This window comes from Corvus kubaryi, unplaced genomic scaffold (assembly GCF_017639235.1).
Source record: "Corvus kubaryi isolate FWS band 111438036 unplaced genomic scaffold, C.kubaryi_AGA036_p1.0 66, whole genome shotgun sequence".
Classification (NCBI taxonomy): domain Eukaryota; kingdom Metazoa; phylum Chordata; class Aves; order Passeriformes; family Corvidae; genus Corvus; species Corvus kubaryi.
In genome coordinates, this window is record NW_024582054.1 from 1 (window position 1) to 27,592 (window position 27,592).

Consider the following 27,592-nt stretch of genomic DNA (forward strand, 5'->3'; position numbering starts at 1 on the left):
GGGCGTTCAAAGCGACAAGTGCTGCGCTCGGCCCGCAGCCGTGACGCCACCGGCTCCGGGCGGGGCCCTCGCCGCCGCGCCCGGGGCGGCCCCTCCAGGTGCCCGCTCGGTCGGTCGGTGTTGAACGGCGGCGCGGCGCGCGCCATGGGGCTGCCGGCGGCAGCGCGCGGCGGGTGGAGGCGGGCGGGGCAGCCCCGGGGCTCGCGCGCTGCCGCCGCTCCGCTTCCCACGGTGCCTCCTGGTGCCCGTCCGCCCCGGAGTGCCGTGCGCGGAGCCGCGTCCCGGTGGCCGGGTGGAGAGTTGGGCTGTTTGTTTGTTTGAGAAGGACGCTCTCGCGTCTGAGTGTCGTCCCGCTTTTGGCGGGTCTCAGTGCGGCTTGTGAGTGGTTTTGGCTGCTGCTTCTCAAGTACAAGGTCTGCGTGTAGAGAAATCTCTGAAGCTGTTTAGAACTTTAGCTTTCACAAATACACGTGTTTCCCCTGAAATACTGGTTTAGAGTCTACGTGCTATAGTGAAACAGGCTACTGTGTGTCACCAGATGTAATAAAATGTATGAAACTGCTTTCTGGTAACAGACCATACTAGTGGTGAAATAATGTACATTTTGATGACTCTCATTGCACATAATAATATTTTAACCTCGCATGTCTCAGACTGACTTGATACTGTGCGTGGTGCCTGCAGTAGAAATAGATGCAGCGGTATAACGTAAGAACTTTAGGTGTTGGAGAAGAAGAACTGTTACTCTGTAGGTCTTTATATGCGTAGAATTTTAGCTAAATGCATGGTTGTTGAAGTTTTTTGTCATTTTTTTTCTGGTATGTCTTAAGTAAGATAATTTAATCCAGTAAATTTGAAGTAATCAAGTAAATCTAAAGCTACAGGTGTTCCACATATCTTAAACCATGTCTGAAAACCCTTTGATAGTGTGTTTCCTTTATGAGCCAATACAGTTCTGGTGCATACTGCACAGCATTAATGTGAACTCACTTTCTGACTGTATGTTTACTATACAAATGTTAGCTTCACTTACCTTGCCAATATGGACCTCTGAGGGACACCACTTGTCACTAATGTCCCCTGGGACTCTGAGCTGTTGATCACTACCCTCTGGATGGGACCAAACAGTCCAGCCATCAAATCCATTTCTCTCCAATTTGAAGAGAACTTTGTGGGGACTGTTTCAAAGGCTTTATGGAAGTCCAGATAGAGAACATCTGTAACTCCTCCGTTGTCCACCAGTGCAGTCACTCTGTTGTGGAAGGCCACTGGGTTGGTTAGGCAGGACTTGTCCTTGGTGAAGCTGTGCTGGCTGGCCCAAATTACCTCTGTCCTCCATGCACCTTAGCATAGCTTCTAGGAGGATCTGTTCTATGATCTTCCCAGGCAGGTTAGTAGTTCCTAGAATACTTCTTTCTACCCCTTTTTAAAAAATGGATGCAGTATTTTCCTTTTTCCAGTCATCTGGGACTTCACCTGACTACCATGATTTCTTGAATATTATGGAGAGTGGCTTGGCACATCAGCCAATTCCCTCAGGACACTGGGATGTATCTCAGCTTTTAGCAGTGGTGATTAATTTTGGTCTCTGGTTCCCACCAGCTAGACACTTGATATAAGAACCAATCATTTTTTGTCAGTGTTGTATTCCACATACAATAAGGATCAAAATACAAACATCTGGATGTGGAAATAGGATTCTTGTGAGTTACCAGAAGTGCATATTTTAAATTTTCACATAGAGAAATATACAGGCTATTTGAAAAATGAAGTAGTTTATGATCTTTTGTTACAGTGTTGATGTAATCCTTAACTTGGGAGGTAGACACACAAAGGTGGAATTGTGTATATGCAGATAAAAGTAACTTCCTTAGTTCCCTAAACAGTGATTATGTTAATCATAACGGTACAAATGTTTTTTTGTTTGATTTAAATTATTTCCATAATTGAGAAGATAAAGGAAGCTAAGGCAGCCCAATGCTTCACATTTGTCCATTTAATCTTAGCTGCATGGCCTTTTGGGGGTTAGCTTGTGTCTTTCGCCAAAGCTTATCCATTTGAAGTATTTTGTCCCTTCTTTTTCTCTCTGCCCTTGACAGGCAATTAGAAGTTCTTGGGGTTGGTGGGGGATGTAAGCAAAGAAATTCCAAACACAAACTTAGATGATTTCAATAAAGAAATTCAGAGAAAATGTTTTTAACTTTCCTTTTTCCTTTCTCCCTTTAAATTTTTGACAAGTTGGAGACCTCAGGGAACTCTTCTTTCTGGCAAGACTTTCGCCGTTGTGTCAGAAATATGCCATTCGTTCTCATGAAAACTCCTGCATGTTTTGCCTGATGTTGTTAAGCGAATGATCTGCAGAGTAGAGGTAATGTCAGAACAGATTGCATAGAAATACCAAGCAAAGTAAGGAGTTCTGATGTTGCAAAGCCTATATGAAAAAGCAATTTAAAGGTGTCATAGCCCCCATGTCTGTATGGTCAAAATTATATACACACATGCAGCCTTGATTTGTTACACCCTGATTGTACTGTGTTTTACAGTACTGATTATTTTTTTAAGTTCTTAATGTGGAGAGCTATTGCAAAAAGGATATCTTACGTGACTTAATTACTTTTTTAGGCTGTGTTGGAGTAGTTTTAACTGTATTTCCCTTTTCTTCCAGAATGGTGAACACACATAAAAGATTATCAGAACTCTGTAGCATTTGCATTTGGTTTGAGAGCTTGTGAGAGTGCTCATCATGGAGAAACAGCAGATTGTCCTGGCTAGCCGGGATGGTGGGACTGTGTCTGGTGTAGCGCCTGCTTTCTTTGTCATCTTGAAACAACAGCAGGGAAATGGAAAAGCTGACCAAGGAATCCTCGTAGCAAACAGTGATGCTTGTGCTCTCGCCAGCAGTGTATCAACTCCAGTCAAACCCAGAGTCAAGACCTGCCTCCCAGCTGACTGTGTCTCAGGGGGCATCACTGTCACCCTAGATAACAACAACATGTGGAATGAATTCTACCATCGTAACACAGAGATGATCCTGACGAAGCAGGGGAGGCGCATGTTTCCGTACTGCCGATACTGGATTACAGGGCTGAATTCCAGTCAGAAATACATCCTGGTCATGGACATATCCCCTGTGGACAATCACCGATACAAATGGAATGGCCGTTGGTGGGAGCCCAGTGGAAAGGCAGAACCACATGTTCTAGGGCGAGTGTTTATTCATCCAGAATCCCCTTCCACTGGCCAGTTCTGGATGCACCAGCCAGTATCCTTCTACAAACTAAAACTTACCAACAATACCCTGGACCAGGAAGGTCACATAATTCTGCATTCTATGCACCGTTATCTGCCACGACTTCACCTGGTGCCTGCAAACAAAGCCACAGAAGTCATTCAGCTTAATGGCCCTGATGTCCATACGTTTACCTTTCCACAGACAGAATTCTTCGCAGTTACAGCCTACCAGAACATCCAGATTACCCAGCTGAAAATAGATTACAATCCTTTTGCTAAAGGGTTCAGAGATGATGGGCTGAATAGTCGACCTCAGCGTGATGTGAAACAGAACAGCAACTTAGAATTGGTAGGAGGTGATGTTTTTAGCACTCCTGCCATTTGTGGTCACCCTGCTGAAGTCGATGCATTAGAAGTGCATCAGAGAAGTTTAGATTCTTCATTCATTGGTCAAAACCCATCAGACGTTGAGCTGGATAAAGAGTCCTTTAATGCAGAAGGAGACTTCCTGGGTCTCCTGGACAGTGACCTGCCTTCAGGTGTTATGCCAAAGCTAAAACAAGAAGTCTCTGAAAGGTGGGTTAACACTGCATTTTTAGTACAACTGCTGGTTAAGTGGGATGTTTTGTAAATAAATAACAGGATGCTCAGTGTACAGGTTTACAGCTAAAGGTTGCATGACCTGAAATGGCAGAACAGTTAATATTACTAGAAGCTTTTCTTTGCTCAGTCGTGTATCAGTCTTGACTATCTAAGGTGTCTGAGGAATGCAAGAGTTCAGTATTATTTTCTGTGTTGCTTTAGCTCCCGTTGTTGAGAAGCACCGAGGGATTTCTTTTAACCCTCTTAGCATTTTAGAAGGCTAAATTAATTTTTTCAGCGTTTTAGACAGCACATTGCAGTTATCAAAACACTGCCTTTGCTTTTAGGGTTGCTCACCACTGTGACGTGCTGTCTCTATAGCTTCAGTTTTCATTAGTGAAAGTGAATGGTGTGTGGGTATTTAGGTTGGGCACATGTAGGGATTGCTGCAAGGCAGTTGTAACTGGCAGCAAGCCACTGTTTTGTCAATAACTGCTTGGTGTGAATTCTTTTATTCCATGAAGAAGTATGAGGTAGCCTGCCTGTTTGTAGTCAGTTGCCTCATACTTGCTGTGAGGTAAGGGAAGTACTTCAGAATAACTTGGTTTTTCTAAAGCAAGCCTGGCAAAACCTATTATTTTACTGCACTTTCACTTAGTTATGAAAATCCAAGCAATAGAAGAGAGCAGGCTTAGTGAATAGTTAATGTGCATGTAGAGATACTTTGAATGCAAAGAAATGACTGAAAAAAATAGAGGTTTCTTTTCTGCCATGTTGCTTCATGTCACTTTGTTAAAATACCAGGCTTAATCTGCCAAAGATGTAGTGACAAAAGCAACCTTCATAGACCAGTACACAAGAGAATAATTTAACTGCAGGATATCAGGATGATGTTAATGGTGAAATTAGAGGTCAGTTCTTACAGGAGAAAAGTTATATTTGTGATGTAATTGTATTTGTATTACTGTACAACTGTATTATACAAAGGCTGTATTACTATACAATTGCGGTGTGTTTTAGAGAGGATAGAGGTTCCCTCAATTGTTTTTTTGTCTGGCAAGAAGGATCTCCTTGCCTTTTGAGTAACTTTTGAGTAACTTGAGAAAAACTTCAAATTACAAAGTTATCCATACTTTGGCACTTTATTGAGTTTATTTGTAATAATTCTTAAGAGTACTAGACTAGTTTTGAGTTCTAGAGTGCCCAGGCCTTTCTTTTGCAGTATTTTCGTGTGTCAGTCTATTAGAAAGAAGGTCTTCTAGACTTATTTCATTCTCAAAAAAATGCTGTTCTAAGCCATCTTAAATACTGAAAATACACCAATTACAGAGAGGATGGGCTTTTTTTAGTTCCTAAGACCATGGAGAAGGGTTTGGATAACTTTGCATATTGGAAGTAAAACTCAGAAAATAATTATTGTCAGCTTTATTTTGCTTTCATAGTGATATTTCATTTGCCTGGAGAGGGTCATTGAAGCAAATTTTTTTGAGAACTATTTATTCCCAAGGAATAAAAAGCATTGTTTTAAGGACTCAACGACCTTCCTTAAAAATAGCTGATGCAAGTTGGCAGATTTAATTTCTTTTGGTGCAGATCACGTTAGATTCCTTCTCTGGTTCTGCCTCCAAGGCAGTTGATCTCTGAAAAGTGCTAAAAGCTGCGCAGACAGGAAAAGGCTGCAAAAGATCTTTCTGTTGTCTGGCTTGGAAGCACCTGCCACTTGATGAATAAATGATACTACTGTCCTAGAACTACTTTCAAGCATTGTCCAGCTTTTTGTTACATGTTCTTGTAATCTGTGTGAAAAAGTCAAATTCTTTGCTTGGAAAGAGAAAATAGATCTTATCCAAGAAATGGTGACAGTATCTTTGTAAGTGCTGGAGTTTTTCAGAATATTAGTTCTCCTTCTTTCTTCTGAATCTGTTCACAGTGTTTTCATGCCATATGGTTGAGTTTAGATGTATATCAGCCTTTCAAGGACAGCGCTGAGAGTGTGGCATTTTTCTTTCTCAAACCAAACACATTAATATTTACATATTAATGAAGTCTGGGCAGTATGGGTTTTTTTGTGGTGGGCAAGCTCTTAGTAGTACTTGATAGGCACTATCTTGCTTTTAGGCAGGGTAGTGATTTTTGCTGAGCTTAGATTTGAGTGAGAAGCAAGTTGGAAACTGCTACCTGTCAGATAATCCTCTGTGAAAGAAGTGGAGTTCCTAGTGCTGTTGAGGGTGATACTCCCCACCAATACTCAATTCTTCTGGCGTTTTTGAGAGTAGAACCACGTTAAAGGTTGCATATATCGAAGAGTAATTTTAATCCTGAGTTATTAGAGGACTTCAGAAATAAAGGACTATTTTCTTTATCCACAGTATTATGTGGGTTCTTTCCCTCCTGCTTCTGTGGTCTGATAGTATGTTTAGTTTAATTAGATGTGTTGTAAAGAAAACAAATGTTTGAGTTGTGGATACTTCTATAGAAATGCTTATGCCTGGACACACTCAGATGTTTAGGCCATGGAAGGTACCACAAACAAACTTTACTGGTTCTTAGGTCTTACAGGCTAATGTACTCTTTCTCCTTTCCAAGGTCTTTTGAATTTCCTTCTTCAAAAATAAAAAATCTGTGGGATTTTTAATGCTCCAGTAGTCTTGTTATTCTAATTTAGTTGTCTTGTGCTTAGTCTTGACAGTTCGGTTTTTTTCCTTTCTTGCCTTTGTTTTGGGAGAAGAAGGAAAGTGATTATCCTTCAAACCTCTGCCATAGATTGCTAGATTAATTCCACAAGAAATCAGATTCCCCCTCCAACTCCTCCCGAGTGCATTTTAAAATGATGTACCTACAAAAAAAAAGTGTCTTGGTACTGTCAAAGAATGAGCATCTTAATGGTTTTTAATCTGGAAAACGCCAAAAAGGCAATTTCTCTGCTTTTGTTGTCATATTGCAAGGGTGCAAAATACATTACTTGGGCTATAAGAAAGTTGGTTTAAATATGAGCATTATTCCATATCAGGTGAAGAAAGAGCTAGTTAAGACACTGTTTCACCGTTTTTACCTGATCTTGGATTAAGTTCAGTATTTTGAGAGGACAAACTTTGATTCATCTTCCCATAGATTAGAGGAAGAGAAGTTTCTGTGACTACTTATGTTACCGGTAACTTTACAAACTAAGGGCCAGATGAAATTGCTTCAGTGTTAAAAAGCAACTTTTTTATTCTTTGAGAAGGTGGTTATTGCATCAGAATTTAAAAACAGCATTTTGTGCAAATCCCTTATCTTCTCGTGCATATACATGCATGGGTCATACCTCACGCTTGTCACCACCTGGCTTATGGTTGCATTATGCAGAATAAAACAATGTTTTTGTCTAGAAGTTTCAGTGTTACAGCATGGTTTTTTGGTTTGGATACTGTCCAGATCCCTAATAGAAACGTGATCCTTAGCTTGCATGTACACACCTTGTAATAAAGGAAAATTACTAGAGAAGTCCAGGCTTTACTGGGCTTCCAACTGGAAACAGTAAAACTCAGATGAGAAACTTATTTGTGGCTTGCAAGTTTGCTAGGGTTTTTTGCCTTTTTATTTTCAAGAATTTTAAGGTAGCAGAGCTGATGCGTCTAAACTATATTTACTTTAATTGTGGATCAGCTGTACTGAATCAACCTCTTAGCTTAGTATTGTGGCTGGATTTTCAGCTGCCAATAACCTATAAGTAGTCTGTCTGCATTTCTTTCATGGTAAACTCACTGACCGAGAAAAGCTTTTTAATCTTACATTTCACATTATTAATTAAATGAAGGCTAGAAAATTTCTAATAGACAACTCACTGTCCAGAGAAAACAGTAGACAAAACAGGACGGGTATCTACTTTCCTGCTGCCTGCTGTTCCCTCACAAGTCATGTTTTTACTTAAGCTTAATGCTGGTTACTTAGTGTCCTTATGAGTTGCAGCAAGTTTTCTAGATGGCTTCTCTTGTTCTTTAGAATTTCATATGTAAATATATAAATCTGTATCTTGACTGTCAGCGCCCTGTTTAAATACTGCAGTCTTTCTTCATGAGGGGAATACTCCTAGCTCCCTGTGTCCCAGCTTTTCTCCCTTAAGTATGTTCTCAGTCTACACTGGAAGGAGCCACTTCTTTTCCCCTTTCTTGATTCCAGCTGTGGGTTCAACTGAGCATAGCACTTTAAAGGGGGAGGGGTGGATAATATTAATGATAAAATATACACACATACATATATACATCCAATATATGTAAAGTAATATTCACTCTATATAATATATTAGTACTACAGTTATGTTAAATTTTATTTGAGATTTTCATCATTAATGAAGAATTTTACTTTTAATAACATTTTAATACCATGAAATTGACAATAATAATTTAATGTAATTAAAATTATATGCAATGTATCATACAATCAATTTTAAGGTATTATTGGAATACTGTGTGATACATGGAGTAAATAAGTCCTGACTTTTTTTTCTGAGTTCTATTCTGGATGTGAGTTTCTGGCTTCATACCTTAGCAGTTTTCTCTTATGACAAGGAGCTGGGTTCTGATACACTAAACAAAACTGGTGACTGTAGTTCTTTGAGTGATGTGTCTGGCCCTCAGAGAAGCCCATCATCAGAGTGTAGCTGCCTGTACTGTTAGTCTTCAGTATCTAATGCATGCTATTTTGAATTCTGGTTAGGTTAGTACTCAGACCTAGTGGAAAATGCAGCAGGATTCAGTAGGATATTAGTATTCTGTAAGTGTTCAAATAACAGTTGAATTTAGGAGTTGTCAGTATGTGGCTTCAGCATGCATTAACTAAAATTTTGGTGCATTAAGGGCTCACTTGGCTTCTTACTTGCAAGCACAATGGCTTTAGTGTCTTAACGAGATACACAGCAAACTAAGGCCACTTCTTGAGCATTTCAAATATGACAGCTTATCGTGAGTTCATGCTGAGTAGAAGAGGAAAAAGTGCAAATGTCACCCTGATATTCGCAAGGAAGGAAGTTGTGCTGCTGCCTTCAGATAAGAAGTTGGATTGTTCTTAATAATGGCAACTTCTTGGGGTTTCTTGAGTGTTTACTTCTAAAAACATAAGCTTGTAAGTGACAGCTTATTTAGCAGACTTATGTCTGGGAGCATTTTGGAAGCTTTTTACAATATGTAACAAAGGATTATGGGAGATGGCAGAATTGTGGTGAAGGAGATTTCATAAAGATCTTACGTTGTGTTTTGGTTTTGTCCCCTCCCTCCCACCCCAGTTCCATTGCTAGCAGTTATGAAAGCAATTCCCGTGTGGCATCTCCACTGGACCCAAATGGACACTTCAATGTAGTCGTTAAAGAGGAGCCAGTAGATGACTATGACTACGGGTCAAATATTTGCACACAAGAAATAACTGTGAAACAGGAAGACACAGATGAAGAAACTGATGAGTATTCCAACACTGAGGATGATGATCCCATTGTACAAAAACACCTAATGAGACGCCATGAAACAGATGGAATTGATGGAGAATTCAGGTCTAGGAAGCGTATGCTAACCAGTCCTTCAGGCGTTGCCAAAGCAAAAATGTTAAAACTGGATAGTGGTAAGATGCCTGTGGTCTATTTGGAACCTTGTGCAGTCACAAAGAGTACAGTGAAGATATCTGAGCTGCCCCAGACCATGCTTTCCTCTTGCAAAAAGGAGAAATCACCTTTGGGTGCAGTCCTGGATTCCTTGCCCATGTGTTCTGAAAATCACAAAGACTCCTGCTCAGGCACAATCCCTGTGCCTGAGGAGTTAGTTATGAAAAAAGAATCTCCTGGGAGTAAAATGTCACAGAAATACTGTTCAATCGGAGCGGCCCAGTGGGCTGTATCCAAATCACCTAATTTTAATCTCAGGGGCTCAGTAAGTTGTGACTTTCCGGATAAGGAGATGTGTGGCAGAAAAAGGCCTGGGATACTGAAGAACCCTATGTCCCTCAAAGGCTCTGGTAACAACCAAACCACCTTATCATCAGTTACAAATAAAAGAGGAAGGCCACGGAAACTGAAAATTTCCAAGGCTGGTCGACCACCTAAAGGTATAGGGAAAACTGTAGTAACGAGCAAGAACACTTCTCTGGGGCCTGGCAGTATCCTTCCAGATGTTAAACCGGACCTTGAAGATGTTGATGGTGTTCTTTTTGTGTCCTTTGCATCAAAGGTAAAATCTCACTGTTGTGAGTAAAATCCAAAAACCTTTTAAAGCCCTTTGTGCTTACAAGCTGAAGTTATATGTTCTTTTAACCTGAGTTTGGAGTTTTGTGGCCTCTTCCAAATCTGTTCGTATTTTGACCCTGTGTTACTTATAACATTGTCTTACTTCTTCTTGCAGCTTAGGAAAAAGTAGTGGAACTTAAGAGTTCTGTATAAAAAAAATGCATGCTTGTTTATGAAACAGTCTCATGTTTTGAGTAATTTGGTGATATTTGATGTGGCTTAGTTTGCATCTAAGTGTTTTAAGGTATCTTAACTTACTCAAGGCTCTTCATGTATGTAGGAAGCTCTTGACATTAACACTGTTGATAGAGCTGGTGGAGAAGAATCACAGAATCTTCAGGCTCCCCTGTCGACTACAAGTGATCCAGGTACTTTTTTTTTTTTTTTGTGAGTGGCTCTTCCCTGCAATAAGGGAATTTGTAAAGATACACTGAAAAATTAATAATGAAATCAGTTTTTTTGCATGGCACATGTTTTTTCTATGTTCTCTTATTTTTTGAGTAGATTGTCAAGCAAGGATACAAGTACTGGAAAAGGAGTTGATGGAAGAGCTGAAGACCTTGAGGCATAAACAAGTAATACATCCTAGCCTTCAGGAAGGTAAGTGGTGGAGTGGTGGTGTACATACTGCTGCACCTGGTTGATCATTACACTTAGTCATACTGAGCTGATAATTTCCTACTGGTGCCAATACTGTATATGCCTAATAAAGCTGGGACCTGTCTTTTCATTTGCACACATTTCTGTTGCAAACTAGAAAATTTGGAGGTGTCAAAAGGTGAATCCTGACTCTCCAACAGGAGAGCAAGAGTCTGCATGTTATGTGCCTCTTGCAAAAGTTGCTGAGCCTTCCAACAGTGCCTGTTTTGTAATGATGTAAACCTGGTTGAAAGCAGATGGAGTTGGTTTTACTCCTTCATAAAAGTAGGCATTTTCTGGTACTAGAATAGCTAGAGATCCAGGAACACTTAACTAAGACATTTACTGTGTTTTGGGTCCTAATTTCTTTGAGTCCCTATTCATCCTGTTCCCTAGCCATGTAAAAGGGCCAAGCTGAGGTACTTGCAGTTTGTGATCTATTTATATGCAATGTTATCTTGAGGTAGATGGAGGAAAGTCAAGGATCCACAGAGTGGAGCTTCGTGTTCTTTCTACTGATGATGTTGAAAGACATCAGCAATAGTAGTCCTGAGACCAATGGCATTAACATAGGCATCAGAGCAGGTGATGAAATTATTGATACACATGGAAGTGTTGTACTTCATACTCCTGAGGTTCTGGCACTGAGTGTTTCAAACACATAACTGTAATACTGTAGGGACTGAGACTCCAGGTACTGATCTTGACTATGATACGAGCTGTTCTGGGCCCTCACAGAGCTTTTGTGGTGAAGAACATTGGATTATCTTGAATGGTTTATGCATGGGGTATGATGAGAACTAGCAATGTTAAGCCTTTTTAGGATTTTATTGTGGACCTCCTAGGTGTTACCTTTACCAAGAAAGTATCATAAAATTACAGTGTGTTGGCAACCATGGATAGATTGGCAAGTACAGCACTAGTGAGGGCTGTTTTACTTATGAGATGATCCTGCAACTGGGAACATGTACAACCCACATGCTTTTTCTCCAGCTGAAGTGTGAGTTGCCCTCTGAAGGGTTTTGAGCAGTTCAGAGATACTACAAAATGGACAAGAAATGTCAAGCATTAGGCTAAGAAAGAGACATCTGAAGAATTTTGATTTTCTTGCGTGGTTATGACCATCATTTCCAGTGTTGGATGGTAATCTGCTGAGCCTATTAAATAGTGAAATTGCAATTCAGCAGTGATGGAGATGAACCACAGCTTCTAATTTTTAGAGGGAAAAGAAGATACGGGAAAACTATTGGCAGCAAGAGGTTACTACAAGAGATGTAGTCTGATCAGGCTGTAAAGTGAATTACAATATGAATACTTTCGTTGTTAGACTTCATCTGCTGCATGTGAACAAGGAACCAGACTTTCTCCAGATTACCTTCATCTACCAAATAGTTACAGATCTCTTACCTTGCAGATTTGAGATTGTGGAAGGAACAGACATAGCAGTTTTGATGTTAACTCTGGTTTTGATTCTCAGCAGTGTAGTTGAGAAGTTTAAGATTCTTTTTGAGATTCACTAATGAAATGTTGAAGCTGTACCTGAGCCCCACAATTGCTCTTGATCTGTGAAGTTAATAACAGGGTAATCGAGGCTGTCTACATCTTAGAGGCAGAATTGCAGGAAGATGCTTCAGAAAGAAGGAAATCCAACATAAGTGTGTTAAAAGGAAAGCTCCTGCTGGAGCATTGCAAATGCAATGGGATGCTTCTTTTATCTGAGCTAATTTGAATCCCTGATTATGTTCTTGAAAATTGACGGCACTGTTGCCATGTTTCATATTTCAGATTAATCAGCTGCAGCTGATGGGGAGGAGAGAGTTCTTAAAGTTCTTCATTTGCTACTGTTTGCTTACAGCAACTGAAATTTAGCAAGGCTCTGGAGATGATAGAAATTTTAAAAAGTGATAGTTCACCTGTTGTGTATGGGGATGTCTTTACTGACATAATACTTAACTGTTATTGTTCGTACTCTGTTCATACTGTCTGCCGTCGTTAGACGTTGCACTTCTTGGACTCATCGCTCTTGGGTTTTGTCTCAGTGTTTTTTATTTCATGATTCTGAACTGAAATAATAGATATTGTGCATGCGTGATGTTCTTATTTTTGAGTGTAAAACAAAGATAGGCTTGATTTTGCAAATGGTTGGCATCTTGACATTTGTCAGTTGACATGTTTTTATACAAAATGCCAGATTGACTTGCTTCTCATTTTCCCTATGTAGATATGAAAATTACATCTCACTAGACTGTCTTTGATAACAGTATCTGTTTAAACCACCCTGCCTGAGATTTGTTTCATGTCAATCGTTTTCAGGCTGCTAGTAATCTGGTCACTGTGTTTCCACTTGTGAACATAAACATGTACAGCTAGCACAAGGTTTCTACTGTACATGCAAACACTACTTTGTTTCTTGAGCCTTGTCAAGTCATACATTTTCAGTTTCAAGATGCATACATTTAATGTATTCATTTCAAACTTGTGGGCAACAGGAGCAACATTTGTAAGTTTCTATAGCTAAAGATCAAAACAGATGTTTTCAGCTCCCAGCTGTGAGCTGAATTTGATAGACAGTGATTTCTTTAATTCAGTGTAACAATATTTTCTGAGAAGGTGCAATATCAATTTTCCTAGCTTTTGCTTTCCTCAGCATTTCTATATCTATATTTGTTTTGCCATTGACAAAGATAGCTTTTGTTACCAAGTAAATCTTTCATTTGAGTATTGGGGGTTGTTAGTGAAGGAACATGTTGATTGCCATCACAAATACTTCAGTGCCTATAACAACAGAGATTGTTTAGTTTCTTTATAGCCATTTTCCCACCTGTTTCCGGTGGGGAAAGGGGGGGGGAGAAGCTGTTTTATTGTGAAGCGCCAAGACTGGGGAAAACCGTAACGTGCTGAGCTTTGGAGAATTTGTTAACCCGAGTCCTGAAATTGCTGTCTAAACTCATTTTTATATCATAACAGTCAATCAAACACACACACATTCTTCAGACCTAAAATGTGGTTTGTTGTCTCTTACTGCTGGTTGAAACTGATATATGCTTGGTATGTGTTCTTGCATGAGTTTAGCTCTGTGCAAACGGGGATGTATAAGTACTGCCGGCAGGCTTGGTAACTTAGGGATATGAAGTGTCAGTCAGTTGTGTTCGGTTCAGAGAGTAACTCTAGCCTTCAAAGATGTAAATGGTGCTGACTTCTTCAGAAAAACAGACAAAAGGTTTTATTACGAGATTTATTACAACACTGGCACTGTGGTTAATAAATTTCTTTGAAAACTTCAGTAGCAATCAAAAAAACTATGAAAAGTAATTCAATTTTTTTTCTCAAATTCCCATAGTGTAAAATGCTCTTTAATTTATACCTGCTATAAATCCAGTGTAACTGTTATAGCACTAATGCTTTTTTTCAAGTCTCTTAAAATGGTGGGTGAATGCCAGAAAAGCCCGTGGTAACTGAATGGTTTATCTTTTAGTAAATATCTTAACTTTCTTTTTTCTAACATCTTGCTGCATTGAGATATTTACTGTTGCTTGCTTCTTGTAGTGGGACTGAAGTTGAATTCTGTGGACCCAACAATGAGCATCGACTTGAAGTATTTGGGTGTGCAGCTTCCACTTTCCTACTCAAATTACTCTCTGTGGAGCTATCCAGGTACCAACCCCAATTCTCCAGGTGTGTAGAATATGAATTTGCTGTAATCTCAAGTGTCACTTTTTTGTTATCAGTGATGAGAAGAAGAGAAGGGCTATTTAGTTCAACTTGGTATCTAAAGAGATTAAAACTAAAGTGACGAAATAGGAGAACTTCCTTAGATCATTACATGGTTACTGGGCAAGGAGTCCTGAGTAATTGCAGCTGGATTGTGTTTGGGGTTGCCGTTTTGGAATGGCTGTGGTCTGGTAATAGTATCTATTTTATACTGACCTCTCAAATTGCTCAGAAAAGGCTTAAGCAATCTGAATTTGTCTGATGTTGCTCACATACCAAACAAAAAAAAAAGTTGTTTTTAACAGAGCTGAGTATCAGAATTTTCCAGAAGACCTTGAGATGCCATGTAGGGGCTACCCTATAACTTCATGATAATTATTTATTACAAGAGTTGTGACTGATTGTTCTTTTTTAAACTTGCTTGGTATCCAAACAAGTGGATTTCTCATTATACTGTGACTATGATTCTCATACTGTTGTTAGGTACTGTTTTTAATAGTGAACTGGATGGACAAAGTCCATCTTATATACTTATCTGCCTTCTACTTAACTGCTTCTCCCACTGTAATGTTCTGATTACTTAGATCTTTCTTAGTCTAGTGCTTTTAAGAGCTGGTAGAGGCAGACGTTGAATTTCAGATTGTTTACACTGCAGGAGAGGAAGATTCAGTTCAGAAGACCTCAGTCAGCTTAGTGTCCAGTGCAATTATTTCTAGCCTAACAATATGTTAAATGGCCACACAGATCCCTGTTAATATTGTAACATTCCATCTTAGTTCCCACAGTTGATGCATAACTTGACAGAGATGTTACTGTTTTCCTTCTGTGGTTATTCACTGTCCATGCCCCTAATTGAAACTCATCTGAATTTGTCAGAACACTGAACGTTAAACCAAGTTTCTGCAGGTGTCATAGAGGTCATTGGCTCAACTGAGGGGAGAGAATCAAATTACTCTTCTTGCTGAGTGAGGCTGTAGTATCAGCTCAAAACCTGCCTGTTCCATTTTAGCCTACTAATTAGTTCATTGGCCCATTAGTCTCTTGGAGCCAACTGCTTTTGCACATTGCTAAGGAGATTAAAACTGAAAATAAAGGAAACACTTTTTGTATGGGATAGCAGATGCTCGGCCATAGAGCAGAACTCTACAGGAAGCTTGGCCTTGTTAAATACTCTGTTAATTAAAAAAAAAGTGAAAATCAAGTTGCTTCAAACCTTTTGATTTTGCTACTGTTCACCTATCCCTGAAAAGGAATAAGCAGAGTTTGCTAAGACACTAATACAATCAAACTTGGTTCATAAACTGAGGCTAGATTTCTTCTTTTCCAGATAGTGGATTTCCTTTTGTTTCCAGGACAGGAAAGACAAACGATTTCACAAAAATCAAAGGCTGGCGAGGGAAGCTTCATGGTGCTTCCAGAAATGAAGGTAAAAAAAGTAAAAAGAGAGAGATCAATGTACATATTTCCAACATGTGGCCATTTTCTTGACCTTCCATAGACCTTGCAATCTGGTATTGTGTGTCTTAATGAGAGATTTTTTTTTTTATATTGAAACTGTTATGATTAAAGAGTTTTTTAGTACTGGTTCCATAGTCAGAATGGAGATTAATGAGGGAAGAGAGAAGCTTTGAGTAAGATAAAAATATGTGTTCTGTGGTACACAGAAGGCTCAAGTGAAGAGCAAAGGTGTAATAGTTTCGGTTTTGTTTGTGTTTTAAGTTTATATGGAAGTGTGGTAATTCTAGAATTCTGTTGCCTCAGGGACCCTAAGGAACCTGAGTAATTTTCGTTTATATTGGTGTATCTTAAACTCCAGTTAGAGCACGTATTCCTCACATATTTGATTACTTTGCCATATGTCAAATGGACTGTTGAAAATTTGCCAGTTTTTTACTTTAGATCAAATATTTAAATGGTACCTTCTGCACTTCTATGCAGTGTTGTGTTGGAGTATTCCAGATACGTCATGCTATACCAGATAGGCCAGGTGCTTAGGACAAACAGAGTAAGAATAGAAGCACAGAAGCCCTGTAGTGGTTTCGTGCATGAATGCTGTGTGGGGTCTGGCTGAGCTGGAGTTCATTTTCCCCACAGCAGCGCTCTCAGTGCTGTGCTCTGCACTGGCAGCTGGGAAGGTGTTGGTAACACACCAGTGTTGTGGCTACTGCTGAGCAGTGCTCGCACGCACCAAGACTGCCTCTCAACATTCCCCCCTCAGCAGTAGCCAGTGGGTGGGCATGGTCTTGGGAGGGAACATAGAACAGCTGACCCAAACTGATCAAAGGGATATTCCATGATGTATGTCTGCTCAGCAGTAAAAGCCTAAGAGAATGGAGAAGGAGGGAGGGCATTTGTTACTTACGATGTTTGTATTCTGGAGTAACTGCTTCTTGTTCTGAAGCCGTGCTTCCTGGGAAGTGCCTGAGCATCACCTGCTGATGGGAAGTAGAGAACAAATCTTTTCTTTTCCTTTGCTTCCACACATGGCCTTTGCTTTTACTTTATTAAACTGCTTTTATATTGACCCATGAGGTTTTTTGCAGCTTACTATCAACCGTCTATTCTGCTGAGAAGGGGAGTAATAGAGTGGCTTGGCAGGCACCTGGAGTCCAGCCAAGGCCAACCCACCACAAATACGTGTGCAAGATCTCCACAAAAACAGTTGTGCAGGCTGCTGGTTGTGTTTCAGAATGGATTATATTTGGTGTGCCTATGTTATATACAGTTCTTGTAGAGGAGTGCATTTTTTGGAGATGTATTTACCTATCCTACGGTGTTTAATTATGATAAGATTTAACTTCAGGAGTTAAAGTACTCTTCATTTATTTAGGTGGCAGTTCCGAAGGTTCTTTGAAGAATCGCTCAGCATTCTGTAGTGACAAGCTGGATGAGTACCTGGAAAATGAAGGGAAATTGATGGAAACAAGTATGGGATTCTCTTCTAACACTCCCACTTCTCCTGTGGTGTATCAGCTTCCCACTAAGAGCACTAGCTATGTTCGAACGCTCGACAGTGTTTTAAAGAAGCAGTCCACTGTAATTCCATCAACATCTTACACATTCAAGCCTGTTCCTCCATCATCTACCTCTAGGAAGACAAAGACTCAAACCAGACAGGCATCTACAATCAGTAGAATAAAATCTTACAAGCCTATTCTGCCTTCACCTTTTCCTGCAAAGCAGAAACAGAACTCATCAGGGGAAAAGGCTGCTAAGTCTGCTAGCAGTTCGAGTAACCAAGCAGATGGTTGTGCTCTGCCAACTGTGGATGAAAACACGTTTCCAAAGCAGATCAGTTTGCGTCAAGCACCACAGCATCAACAAGCACTTCGTCCACCAGGTTTGTCTAAATCTCAAGTGAAGTTAATGGACTTGGAAGACTGTGCTCTCTGGGATGGGAAACCACGGACCTATATTACAGAAGAGCGAGCAGACATCTCTCTGGCAACCCTGCTTACAGCTCAGGTAGATCTGTAATGGTTCTTTCTTTTCTGTACTGTTGCTTTTTTTAATCTGCCCACTTACGGATGTTGCATAGAGATGCAGAAAATAAGACCGAAGCTGCTAAGGATCATGATAAGGCATGAGATTCCTTTGTGGTGTAGTCTTTGCAGTGAAACTTGAGGAATGCTGACTTAGCAGTATGTGAAAAAACTACTTGTGATAATAGTGTGTTGATACAAATTATTAATAATTTGAATTGTTTAAAATTTTCACCATTAAAAATTTGGGTTAATACAATTGTTATTCAGTAACTGCATTTCCTTGCTATTTTCCTTTTTATGTTTTCTGTTGAGCTAACTGCAAGAAAATCCTGGTCGTGTAATCTGCCTGTCATATGATAACTTCTTTTGCTTTTTTCACATCCTGCTTATTACCAGGATGGTTTTGCTTTCTCCAGTTGCCTCTCAAAAGACTTCAAATGCAAACTCTGTTCTGTTGGGTTTTTTTTGTTTTCTTTTTGTATAGAGGACAAGTTTTCATATGTAGACAGTGTAACTGGAGGGGTTTTCTAAATGAACTTTGAATAGCAATTTTGCATATGCTTGATTTAATTTTACTAAAATATTTCTCTTACTAAAATTTGAAGTCTATGCTTCTTTAAAACTTCTTTTAGGCATCTCTTAAAAGCAAACCTATCCACAAAATAATAAGACGACGAGCACCTCCGTGCAACAATGATTTCTGCCGACTGGGTTGCATATGTGCCAGTCTGGCACTGGAGAAACGTCAGCCTACCCACTGCCGCAGGCCAGACTGTATGTTTGGGTGTACCTGCCTTAAGAGAAAGGTCATGCTGGTGAAGGGAGGATCAAAACATAAGAAAATGATGAAAAAGGCTGTGCGTGGAAAGCTTGTGCTGTTCGGAACAAAAGGACAACAGCAAGAGGATGAAGATGTGGAAGAAGAGGGTGATGGGGAAGAAGAGGAGATGAAGCAGAAAGACAGGAAGAAGAGGAAAAGGGTGGAATACAGTGAGTATTGGTGGAGATTACAGCAAACAACCAGTCTTGGTGGGCATTTTTTATTAGGATGTAGTAGTGATGCCATTTCTAAATCCAGCTGACTTACAGGAAATAACACCTTTCCTTTTTTTTTTTTTAAATTCTTACTTACGTGATCAGCATTTTGGGCACTATGTAGTTATTTATTGAATCAAATAGCTGGAGTTTCGTTTTGGTAGTTTAAACTCTTGTTCAACTCTCCAAATGTCTTTAAAGACTATGGATACGAGATAATTACTTCTGTCATTGTTGGTAATGTTCACTGTTACAGTGCTGTTATCTTTCCCTGTTAATGAATTAAGTATCTAGAGCTGTGTTTTCAGTTGCTGTAAGTAGCTGTGTAGTTCATGGATTTCATTGAAAATACAGTTATTTATGGTAATTTCAGATCTGGCCTAAGGTATGCTCAGAAAACCAAATTGGTAGAAATTGTGTCTGAATTTACATTTTCAGTTTCTTCCTAACCATACTTTTAGGAATAGCTAAAACAAAGTATTCTCTGGTGTTCTACTGGAATAAATTATTTCTTCCATACAACTGCAGTATACAGGTCTGGGATTTTTTTGGGTGTTACCCAGTTTTTCAGTATGCACCATCAGTGAAGGTCACTAATTTTCAGTGGTTTTGTGTATCTTCTATCACAGTAAAAATGAGAAGCGAGGACTAGTGTAGAAACATTTTTATTTTTATTTCTTCTTTCTTGTAGACAAATCCCAGTCACTTTCGACTAGAATTTGAGGCAAGAAAAGCAACCAGCAGAATTTTCTGGCAGTTTGAACTAGCTGCATGGCTAGACCTCAAACGCAAACAAAAAATTCTGTTACTGCTGTGATAGATGGTGTTTCACTTGTAAGTAATTTTTGGTTTTCTCTCTTTTTTTCAGCTATCTGTGACTCAGAGCCAGAACCACCTGTTAGGAATTGTCCATTGTGGGTGAAAGTAGAAGGTGAAGTAGATCCAGAGCCAATTTATGTCCCAACACCATCTGTTATTGAACCAGTTAAATCTATGGTACTGCCCAACCCAGAGGTCTTGCTTTCTAGTAAGAACAGATCTTCCAGTGGAACAAAACCAGGCAGAATGTACACTCCTAGACCCAATCCAGTGGTAAGAGAAAAAAAGAGATGCATGTTTTTCTTTGTACTGAAAATTAAAACAAATACTGCCAAAAGCTTCTGTGCTAGGCAATTCTAGAGAAGTTTGAGGTGAAAGCCTAGGACTGACTGCCCATAGGTGTGTTGATAAGCTAGGATGAATTGATTGTATACAAATCTTTAACTATGTCCCTCTTCTGTTGAGAATTTACTGTAGCAATATGGAGATGGTGGAAAGTGATTATGGTTCACTAATAGCCTCATTTAAAAATACAGTATTATATGCTATTTTTGTCGAGATTATTATTAGTACTGTAATATTTATAAAAGTAATTAGCTACATAATGTAGCCTATCTAAGTATGAATTACATGCAAAAAATGTTTGGATACAGACATAGTGTGTTCAGTGTAGTTCTGTAATTTTTTTTTTTTTTGTCCTTGAGGTTTCACTGCCAGTGTTCTAAGAATCTGGCTTTGTGTCTCCTCTCACCTTAGCATCAGAAAAAAGCAACAACAGCAGTAGAGGAAAAACAGCCATAGAGTTGAGTGTAGTTATATCTGAAGAACAAACATACCAGAGTAGTTATTTAATGTATACCAGATAATGTTAAACAATGCATGACAATTAGGATTTGTTTCTTCACTTAGAAGAATTTTTTTTAATTTTTGGAGGCTGGTGGTGGCAGACTGGACTATGTGATGATACTGAGAGGGGAGATCTAGCTTTAAATGCTGGACTTTTCTCTGACTCTTACTATTGAAGCAATTATGTTGAAGTGTTGTTAGAAAGCAAAGCTGTTCCGTGAATCCAATGTGCATCTCGAACAGAGAGGAGAAGTTTTTGTCTATTTTTTTTTTTTCTTTTAGATTCGAGAGGAGGACAAGGATCCTGTCTACATGTACTTTGAAAGTTTGATGACTTGTGCAAGGGTGCGAGCCTATGCACACAGGAGAGAGGAGAAAAAGCAGCAAAAAGACAAAAATGATTCACAGAGTTGTAGTGTAAAGGTACGAAGTTATACTGTAACTAGTGTGTATTATAGAGCAGGCAGAAATATTGAAAATGTTTAAGTAATTTTTTCCCCAGAAACTCCTACATGACATGAGGGCTTGACTTGCATTTGATGGTGGTAGGGCTGTGGAAGCTGGAGCCTAAATTGCTTTGCAGTGCTGGTAAACTTACGCTGTTACTGTGCTACACATTGTCTCATCTGGGGAAATGCCTGGCTGCCACAAGTACATTATTATGTAAGGCTTAAATGTTCATTGTTAATAGAGCCCTTCTAAGATGAAACCTGTAACATTGTCAAACACAGCATATATTTATGATTTGGGGTGAACTAGTTCATTTTGTGCTGTAATTTTTAGTGTGGAAGTGAGATGTATAGGGTGAATATTTCCTTGCATTTCTTTCCTCCAGCAGGAGCATGAACCAGAGCTTCAGCCTCCTGTGAAGGCAACCTGTGAGGTAGACAAAGACACTAATAAATCCAAAGGTAAGAGCTGAGTCGTGAGTATAATTCGACCTCTTGGTAGTTACACGTTTTTGTGGTATTTCTTGAAAAAAGTAGCTACTGATGAAACAGAAGTCTGTTTGCTGGGGGAGTTACTACAGTTGTTAATAAAAATCTTATGATATGCATACAGTTCTCTTAGCAGCTGGGGGGGAGGGAGGCACATGGAGGTACAGCAGACTAAATATCCAGTACTTGCTGCTGCTCTAAGTGTAAAATGACCTGTGCTGCAGCAGCTTGTTTAGCAATAAGAGATAAAACTGCACGACACTTGTCTTCAAGAGAGTTGATTAGGTACTTGGGAAGAAATGGAGATGAATGGTTTTGCTTTGTCTGGGTATTTTTTTTTCCCTCTTCTTTTCTTTACTATTACTTTGTAGTTACTGAAAAATTAAATATCCAAGTAGTACTGGGAGGATGGGATCCTCATATTCTTGACATAGAATTGTATGGGACAAGGAAGTGCCTGGGCTTTATTTGGAATTATTTGATAACTGAATTTGTTCAGTTCAAGTTGAAAGATTGAAGTTTTGCTATGTTACAGATACTGGGTTTGAGTTTCTAGTTCATGAAGAAGTAGGCTAGACATCCGTGTTCTCTTTCAGTCTGAAGCGGCCCAAATCATGTTACAAGCCTTAAAATGAGACATTTACTAGAGGCATTATGTCATCTGCTAATGAACTATATCTGCCTTTTTGAGCTTATTTTTTTACTGTTTAATGAATACAACAGCACACTCTACATTTAAGGATGGGAATGGAAAAATAATACAGTTAGTTGAAAATGCCAATGCATTGGTAGGTGAAATTAAAATGGCCAGGACACAGGGCTCAACATCCTTACAGTTTTGCAAAAAGGGACGTTGTATCTCTAATGACATCAAAGGTCATGCTTCTGTTCACACATCTTGTGCAAAAGACAGTTCTGCTAGCTGTGTGTCCTCTCATGCCATTATAGGACACGGGTGCTTTTCTGACTCCAAGAGAAAAGTGCCATCTCTTGAATAACCAGTGATGCTTTCTACTGTGTTGGTGTGTTTGGAGAACTTCTACCTATGTATTGAAACAACCCAGCTTTGTTTAGCTTGTGATGCAATGGGATACAACCTGACGTGGTATGGCTGCAGGGATTGAACCGTGAGAAATAATTACATTAGTTTTGCAGTGAGTTTTGGCTTGCTTGTGAAGCTCTACAAGGGGAGGTGATGCTTTGAACAGTTCTTTTACTTGCTGTTGGCCTACAGCTGAGCTGAGACAAGGGTGGAGGTGTGGGCAGAATGAAATTGTTTGACTATCCAGGTGATTAAATGCCATAGTATTGCAGAAATCTATTTCAATTCTTTCTCAGAGAAAAGCTGGTGGTCTTCCCGTAGTGAGGGGGACTCTTTCTCCACCTCCTATGTTCATCACACCACTCGAGGTGAACCAACCAAACTTATCGAGATTATCTCTGACTGCAACTTGGAGGAAGATCACAATAAGATCTTGACCATCTTATCACAGCATATCAACAGTAACGCGCCACAGTGCCTCAAAGTGGGTAGCTTCATTATTGAATTGGCTTCGGAATACAAGGCCCAGGATGAGAACCATCCTTCTGTCTGCTCCTCCAAAGTGAAAATTTCAGTGCCGTCCTACCAGCACAAGGACGAGAAGCCTGAGATCCCTGTCTTGGAGATTCCTGATAGCGCAGTGGCATCATGCAATAACTCAGAAAATGTAAAGGTCATGCGGGCAGAGCCAGTGGACAAACTGCGGGAGAAGCTGCATTGGGGCAAAGGCTTGCCTTTTTATGCAGGGGTTTCTCCTGCGGGAAAGCTGGTTGTCTACAAATGCAAAGCTAATACGAGCCCCTCGGGCTTGATTCAGGTGGGTCCCTCTGCCTTTACTGTGGAGATTAGATGCATCTTCATCCAGTACTATCCCAGAACTCCTTGAAGGGGAGAACACTCTTTAATTTGTCTACATAGTCTTGTGCCTGTCTGGACAGGAGTTCTTAGAATCTGGTGGCATTCCTCTCCATAAGCTTGTCCCTTTCAAGATTTACTCAATAACAAGAAATCGGATTGGAATTCTGAAATCTGATGGTTTAACTTGTCTTTTTGGTAATTTGGGTCTTGCTGACCCAAGTGCGGAATCTCTCTCAGGATCTTTTTAAGTCTTTCTAGAACCCCATGAAGGTGCATTTGACACATAATGCTTCTAAGTGAATGACTGTATGAGTCCACAAAAAGAATATTTTCTGTCGAAGTATACACTGGGACAAAACTTTAAAACGAAAATGTAAACATTAAATTGCTTTTTGCTACAGCTTACTGTTAATCTTCACTAGCATCCTGAATCCTCTTTGTAGAATATATGTTTTTCATCAAGAGACTTCATAATCCTAAATTCAAAGGCTCTTTTCCCTGCAGTTTTGTGTTGCTGGCTTGGTGGTAAGAATTAGTAGTAGGAACCGCAGGGTTAGGGTGAAGATCTTTTTCCATCATAGCTATTTGTGATTATAGTAAAACCACTTTCAGGAAAACCGAAAATGAGAGTAAAATATATTTTCATGACACTTTTCAGATGTTACACTCTCAGAAAGAGAAACTAGTGGAGAGAAAAAAATTAGGAGATTTCTTACCTTCAGTAAAAGTTGATCCATAAAAGCTACTGTTTATTTTAGTAGTGTGTTAAATGCATTTGACTTTTAGAAGGTATTAATAAACAGTTTGAAAGCAGAATGCAGCACTACCAAAACTTTGCATTGTCCACTAGGCATAAAGCCTGACATGCAGAAAGATGTTCTGTTTTTTTTTCCTGTGCAGTCCATTACCACTACAACTTGAAATTCGAAGTTAGTGAGCTCATCATACCTTAATTACAGTATCAAACAACAGTGTGGATAAGGAAAAAGTTAGTACAGCTTTTACAAGCTCTTTAGAGTTTTGTCTCAATGTATATGTCATCAGTATTCTTTCTTTTGTGATGCTAGGTCTTAATTAGGTTTGAGAATTTTATCCAAAGTTGTCCTTAAGTTAGGGAACCTATTTTTATTCAGGACTACTACAGTATAAGTAAGGGATAGGAGAAACAGATGCTAGCTTCACTCTTAGCTAATTTTAGTGATTTCACATGTTCCTTGGACTCTCTGGTTTTATGTCAGAGTCTGAGCAGCATTTAAAATCTGTATTACAAAGATAAAACAAGAGTTGTTTGAAGTTCTCCTGGGCAATAAGGAAATCATGAATTCCCATTCTGAATTGCAATGGTTTTTGAAAAGGACATTTAAGAGTCCCATGGAATGAAACACCTCTCCAGAAGTGGTGAATTAGCATTCTTTTCACAAAGTTTCCCTTTTCCCCTTTTTTCAGGTTAATGATAAAAGGTATCCTCAGGCCAAACTGCTTTTGGGACAGATGGGGGCATTACATCCTGCCAGTCGGCTAGCAGCTTATATCACAGGCAGGCTGCAGCCCACAGTACTTGATATCGCAGCCCTCAGTACTGTGATCTCCAAGGTAGCACCCAGTGCTAAAACACCTGCTTCTGGGACACCATCAGTCCAGGGGCGCACAACATCAGCTCCTAAAACTACATCTTCCACCAGCACTACTTCAACCCCCACAGAGACGACTCTGAAAACCCATGTCCCAGCACAGAGACAGATAGGTAGGTTGGAACTTATTACTGTGTTTTAAATTGCGTGAAGCTGAAGTACAGAGTGAGCGTACAGCATTAATGTTGATTTCTGTGCAACGGTGCATGCTGCCTTTGGCTGCATTGCCTGCCTAAGATGCCTCTGCAATAAATAACCTCTTTAAAGCGAAAGTTTTATGTTGACTTCAGAGTAAGATTACAGATGTTGACTATTAGTTGTTTTATTAATGCTGCTAGAGCATATTTTCAAGAGGCGAGAGTGGATGGAGACTCGCCAGATATTAACCGGGATTTTTGTTTGGAGTTCCGTTACTATCATTTTTAATTGCTTTTCATCAAACACAGATTAACTTCAAATGAGTATCACTAATACATGGTTCTTCGCTGTTAGATTTTCTGCTGATGTTGCACTCATAATTCTTGTGACCACCAAAGATGTGTGAAGCAGCAGTGAAAGACAAGATGGTCCAAATCTGGATTAGCGAATCAACAGGTGTGCAGCCAATAACCACGCCAGCCTCTAATCTCATTGGATTTCACAAGCTAAACAGGGTTGGACTTAGCACTTTGAGTTCAAAAAAAAAAAACAAACAAAAGATTGGAAGATGCATGAGTTACTTGTTTGTCTGAGTTGGTACTGAAATGGTTACCCCAGCATGGAAGGAGAGGAAGTTGCCTTTTAACTATTACATTTTGCATGAGTTTAAAAAAAGAAGTCTAGTACCTATCCACATAATCCCGCACATAATTTAAAGATCTGAAGAAGCTTTGCAAGGGAAAAGGATGTTACCTGTGTCCTGGAAAAACTTTAATTTCTGATTGATTATTTTGTTTCTTACTGCCTAAATTTTCATTGCTACGTAAATGGGTGTGTTGTTTTTCTTGTCATGTAATAAAACTTGCTGTTTCGTGTGTTTATGCAATTTGAAAGAGCTGGCTGTGTTTCATTGATGGGTGAAGTCATTGCTGCATAGTGATTTAAGTAAAAAGTATCAGTTCTGGCATAGTCTGGGGTAGACATGCTGTATGCATAAATAACTGCAGTGTTTAAATTGGGCTTGCTCCATAATCTCAGTGCTGTTGTACTCATCTGTAGGCATCTGGAGTGATGTAAATGCAGTAAATTCTGGTCCCTTGGAGAGCAAGGGATGAGGTAAAGGATCTTCCTCACGGTGATTAATTTCCATCAGTTAAATTTGTTCCATCCAGTGTGCAGTCTGAATGTTGCTGCAGTTAGAAGGGGAAACTCTGTATCCCTCCCATCCCTTTCCCCTGTGGCTGTGTAAGACGAATACAGTAGAAGGGGATGAAAACCAAGAAGCAATAAAAAGGGGAAGATGACACAAGCTGTTACACAAAGAATTTGAGGTTTAGAGAATAATTGGAACTCATTGTTTCATTTAGGTGTTTGTTGTCCTGCACTGTTAGTTAGGATTGTCCATAGTTTCACAATGAAGAACAAGCCTTCAAGACCTGATTCTTTTGTGTGTCTGGGAAGAAATGCAGTAAAGAGCTATAGTAGTGGAATAAGGCAGACATATTTCTAACATGTAAGGCATATCCAGGACTGCCATAAAGGTTTTGATTTAATTGTAAGGTACATAGAAAAAGGAGGCTCAAATTCATGCTGAAATTACAACTGTAGCACCTCATGAACGACGAAGAGGAAATCTATTGAAATTTTGACCTGCAAGTTTTTATTTGCAGCTGCCCGACCCTCACCTGGTGGTGTGTTTACCAAGTTTGTGATAAACAAAGCAGGAGCTCTACAGCAGAAGATTCCTGGAGCGAGCACACGCCAGCCTGCCTCAAGGCGACAGTTGCTCAGTATCAAGCCCACACCGATCACGGTCATTGCTCCCGTGGTTCCTTCAGTGCTATCTCCAGCTCAGTGCACAGTCTTTCCTGGGGTCACTACGGCCAGCACCATTTCTCCAGTTGCTGTGGAAAGCAGCAGTGTAGCAGCATCTACTGTGTCCACTCCTAACCAGACAAAAGCTGGTGAACTTCCCTGCTCTCCTCCTGCAATTACAGTCACAGCTGCTCCTGCAACACCTGGAATCAGCACCTGTACTACTCCATCCACCACTCTTACTGCTGCTGTGAACACAACAAAAACAACAGAGGTGGTTGCAGCAGTAGCAGCTACGTCATTCCCAAAAATTGTAGTAACACCACCAACTGTTACTTGTCCTGTTGTCACAACATCCACTTCGACAGTTGTACTAACAACAGCTGCAGCAGCTACACCTGTGGTGACCACACTAACTTCCTCTGCTGTCTCTGTTCCAGTGATACTGTCAGGAGTCAATTCAAGTCCTCCACAGAACCCAAAAAGAGGTAATGAATGCTTAGGTGCTTTGGGTTATTACTCTAAATGCTTTTTTTTTATTAATTCTGCCTCTTTTCATAGCTGTAATACAGTCT

At 39.8% G+C, this 27,592-nt stretch overlaps 1 protein-coding gene across 5 annotated transcripts in view; it reads left to right on the forward strand.

The window, feature by feature from the left end:
- The first annotated feature begins 225 nt into the window (after nucleotides 1-225).
- The window catches only part of MGA (MAX dimerization protein MGA), a 50,734-nt gene continuing 23,367 nt past the window's right edge, over nucleotides 226-27,592 (forward strand). For 2 of the 5 annotated variants that reach the window (XM_042048268.1, XM_042048270.1), the window contains exons 1-15: nucleotides 226-2,368; nucleotides 2,666-3,807; nucleotides 9,074-10,004; nucleotides 10,341-10,428; nucleotides 10,565-10,660; nucleotides 14,246-14,374; nucleotides 15,738-15,836; nucleotides 17,241-17,875; nucleotides 18,528-18,885; nucleotides 19,799-20,022; nucleotides 20,878-21,018; nucleotides 21,431-21,506; nucleotides 22,872-23,392; nucleotides 24,880-25,177; nucleotides 26,873-27,505. In XM_042048268.1, coding sequence (XP_041904202.1) covers nucleotides 2,744-3,807; nucleotides 9,074-10,004; nucleotides 10,341-10,428; nucleotides 10,565-10,660; nucleotides 14,246-14,374; nucleotides 15,738-15,836; nucleotides 17,241-17,875; nucleotides 18,528-18,885; nucleotides 19,799-20,022; nucleotides 20,878-21,018; nucleotides 21,431-21,506; nucleotides 22,872-23,392; nucleotides 24,880-25,177; nucleotides 26,873-27,505 — 5,293 coding nt within the window. In that variant the 5' untranslated portion in view covers nucleotides 226-2,368; nucleotides 2,666-2,743. The remainder of the gene's footprint in view (nucleotides 2,369-2,665; nucleotides 3,808-9,073; nucleotides 10,005-10,340; nucleotides 10,429-10,564; nucleotides 10,661-14,245; nucleotides 14,375-15,737; nucleotides 15,837-17,240; nucleotides 17,876-18,527; nucleotides 18,886-19,798; nucleotides 20,023-20,877; nucleotides 21,019-21,430; nucleotides 21,507-22,871; nucleotides 23,393-24,879; nucleotides 25,178-26,872; nucleotides 27,506-27,592) is intronic. The other 3 variants (XM_042048269.1, XM_042048272.1, XM_042048271.1) reach the window with 3 other exon arrangements.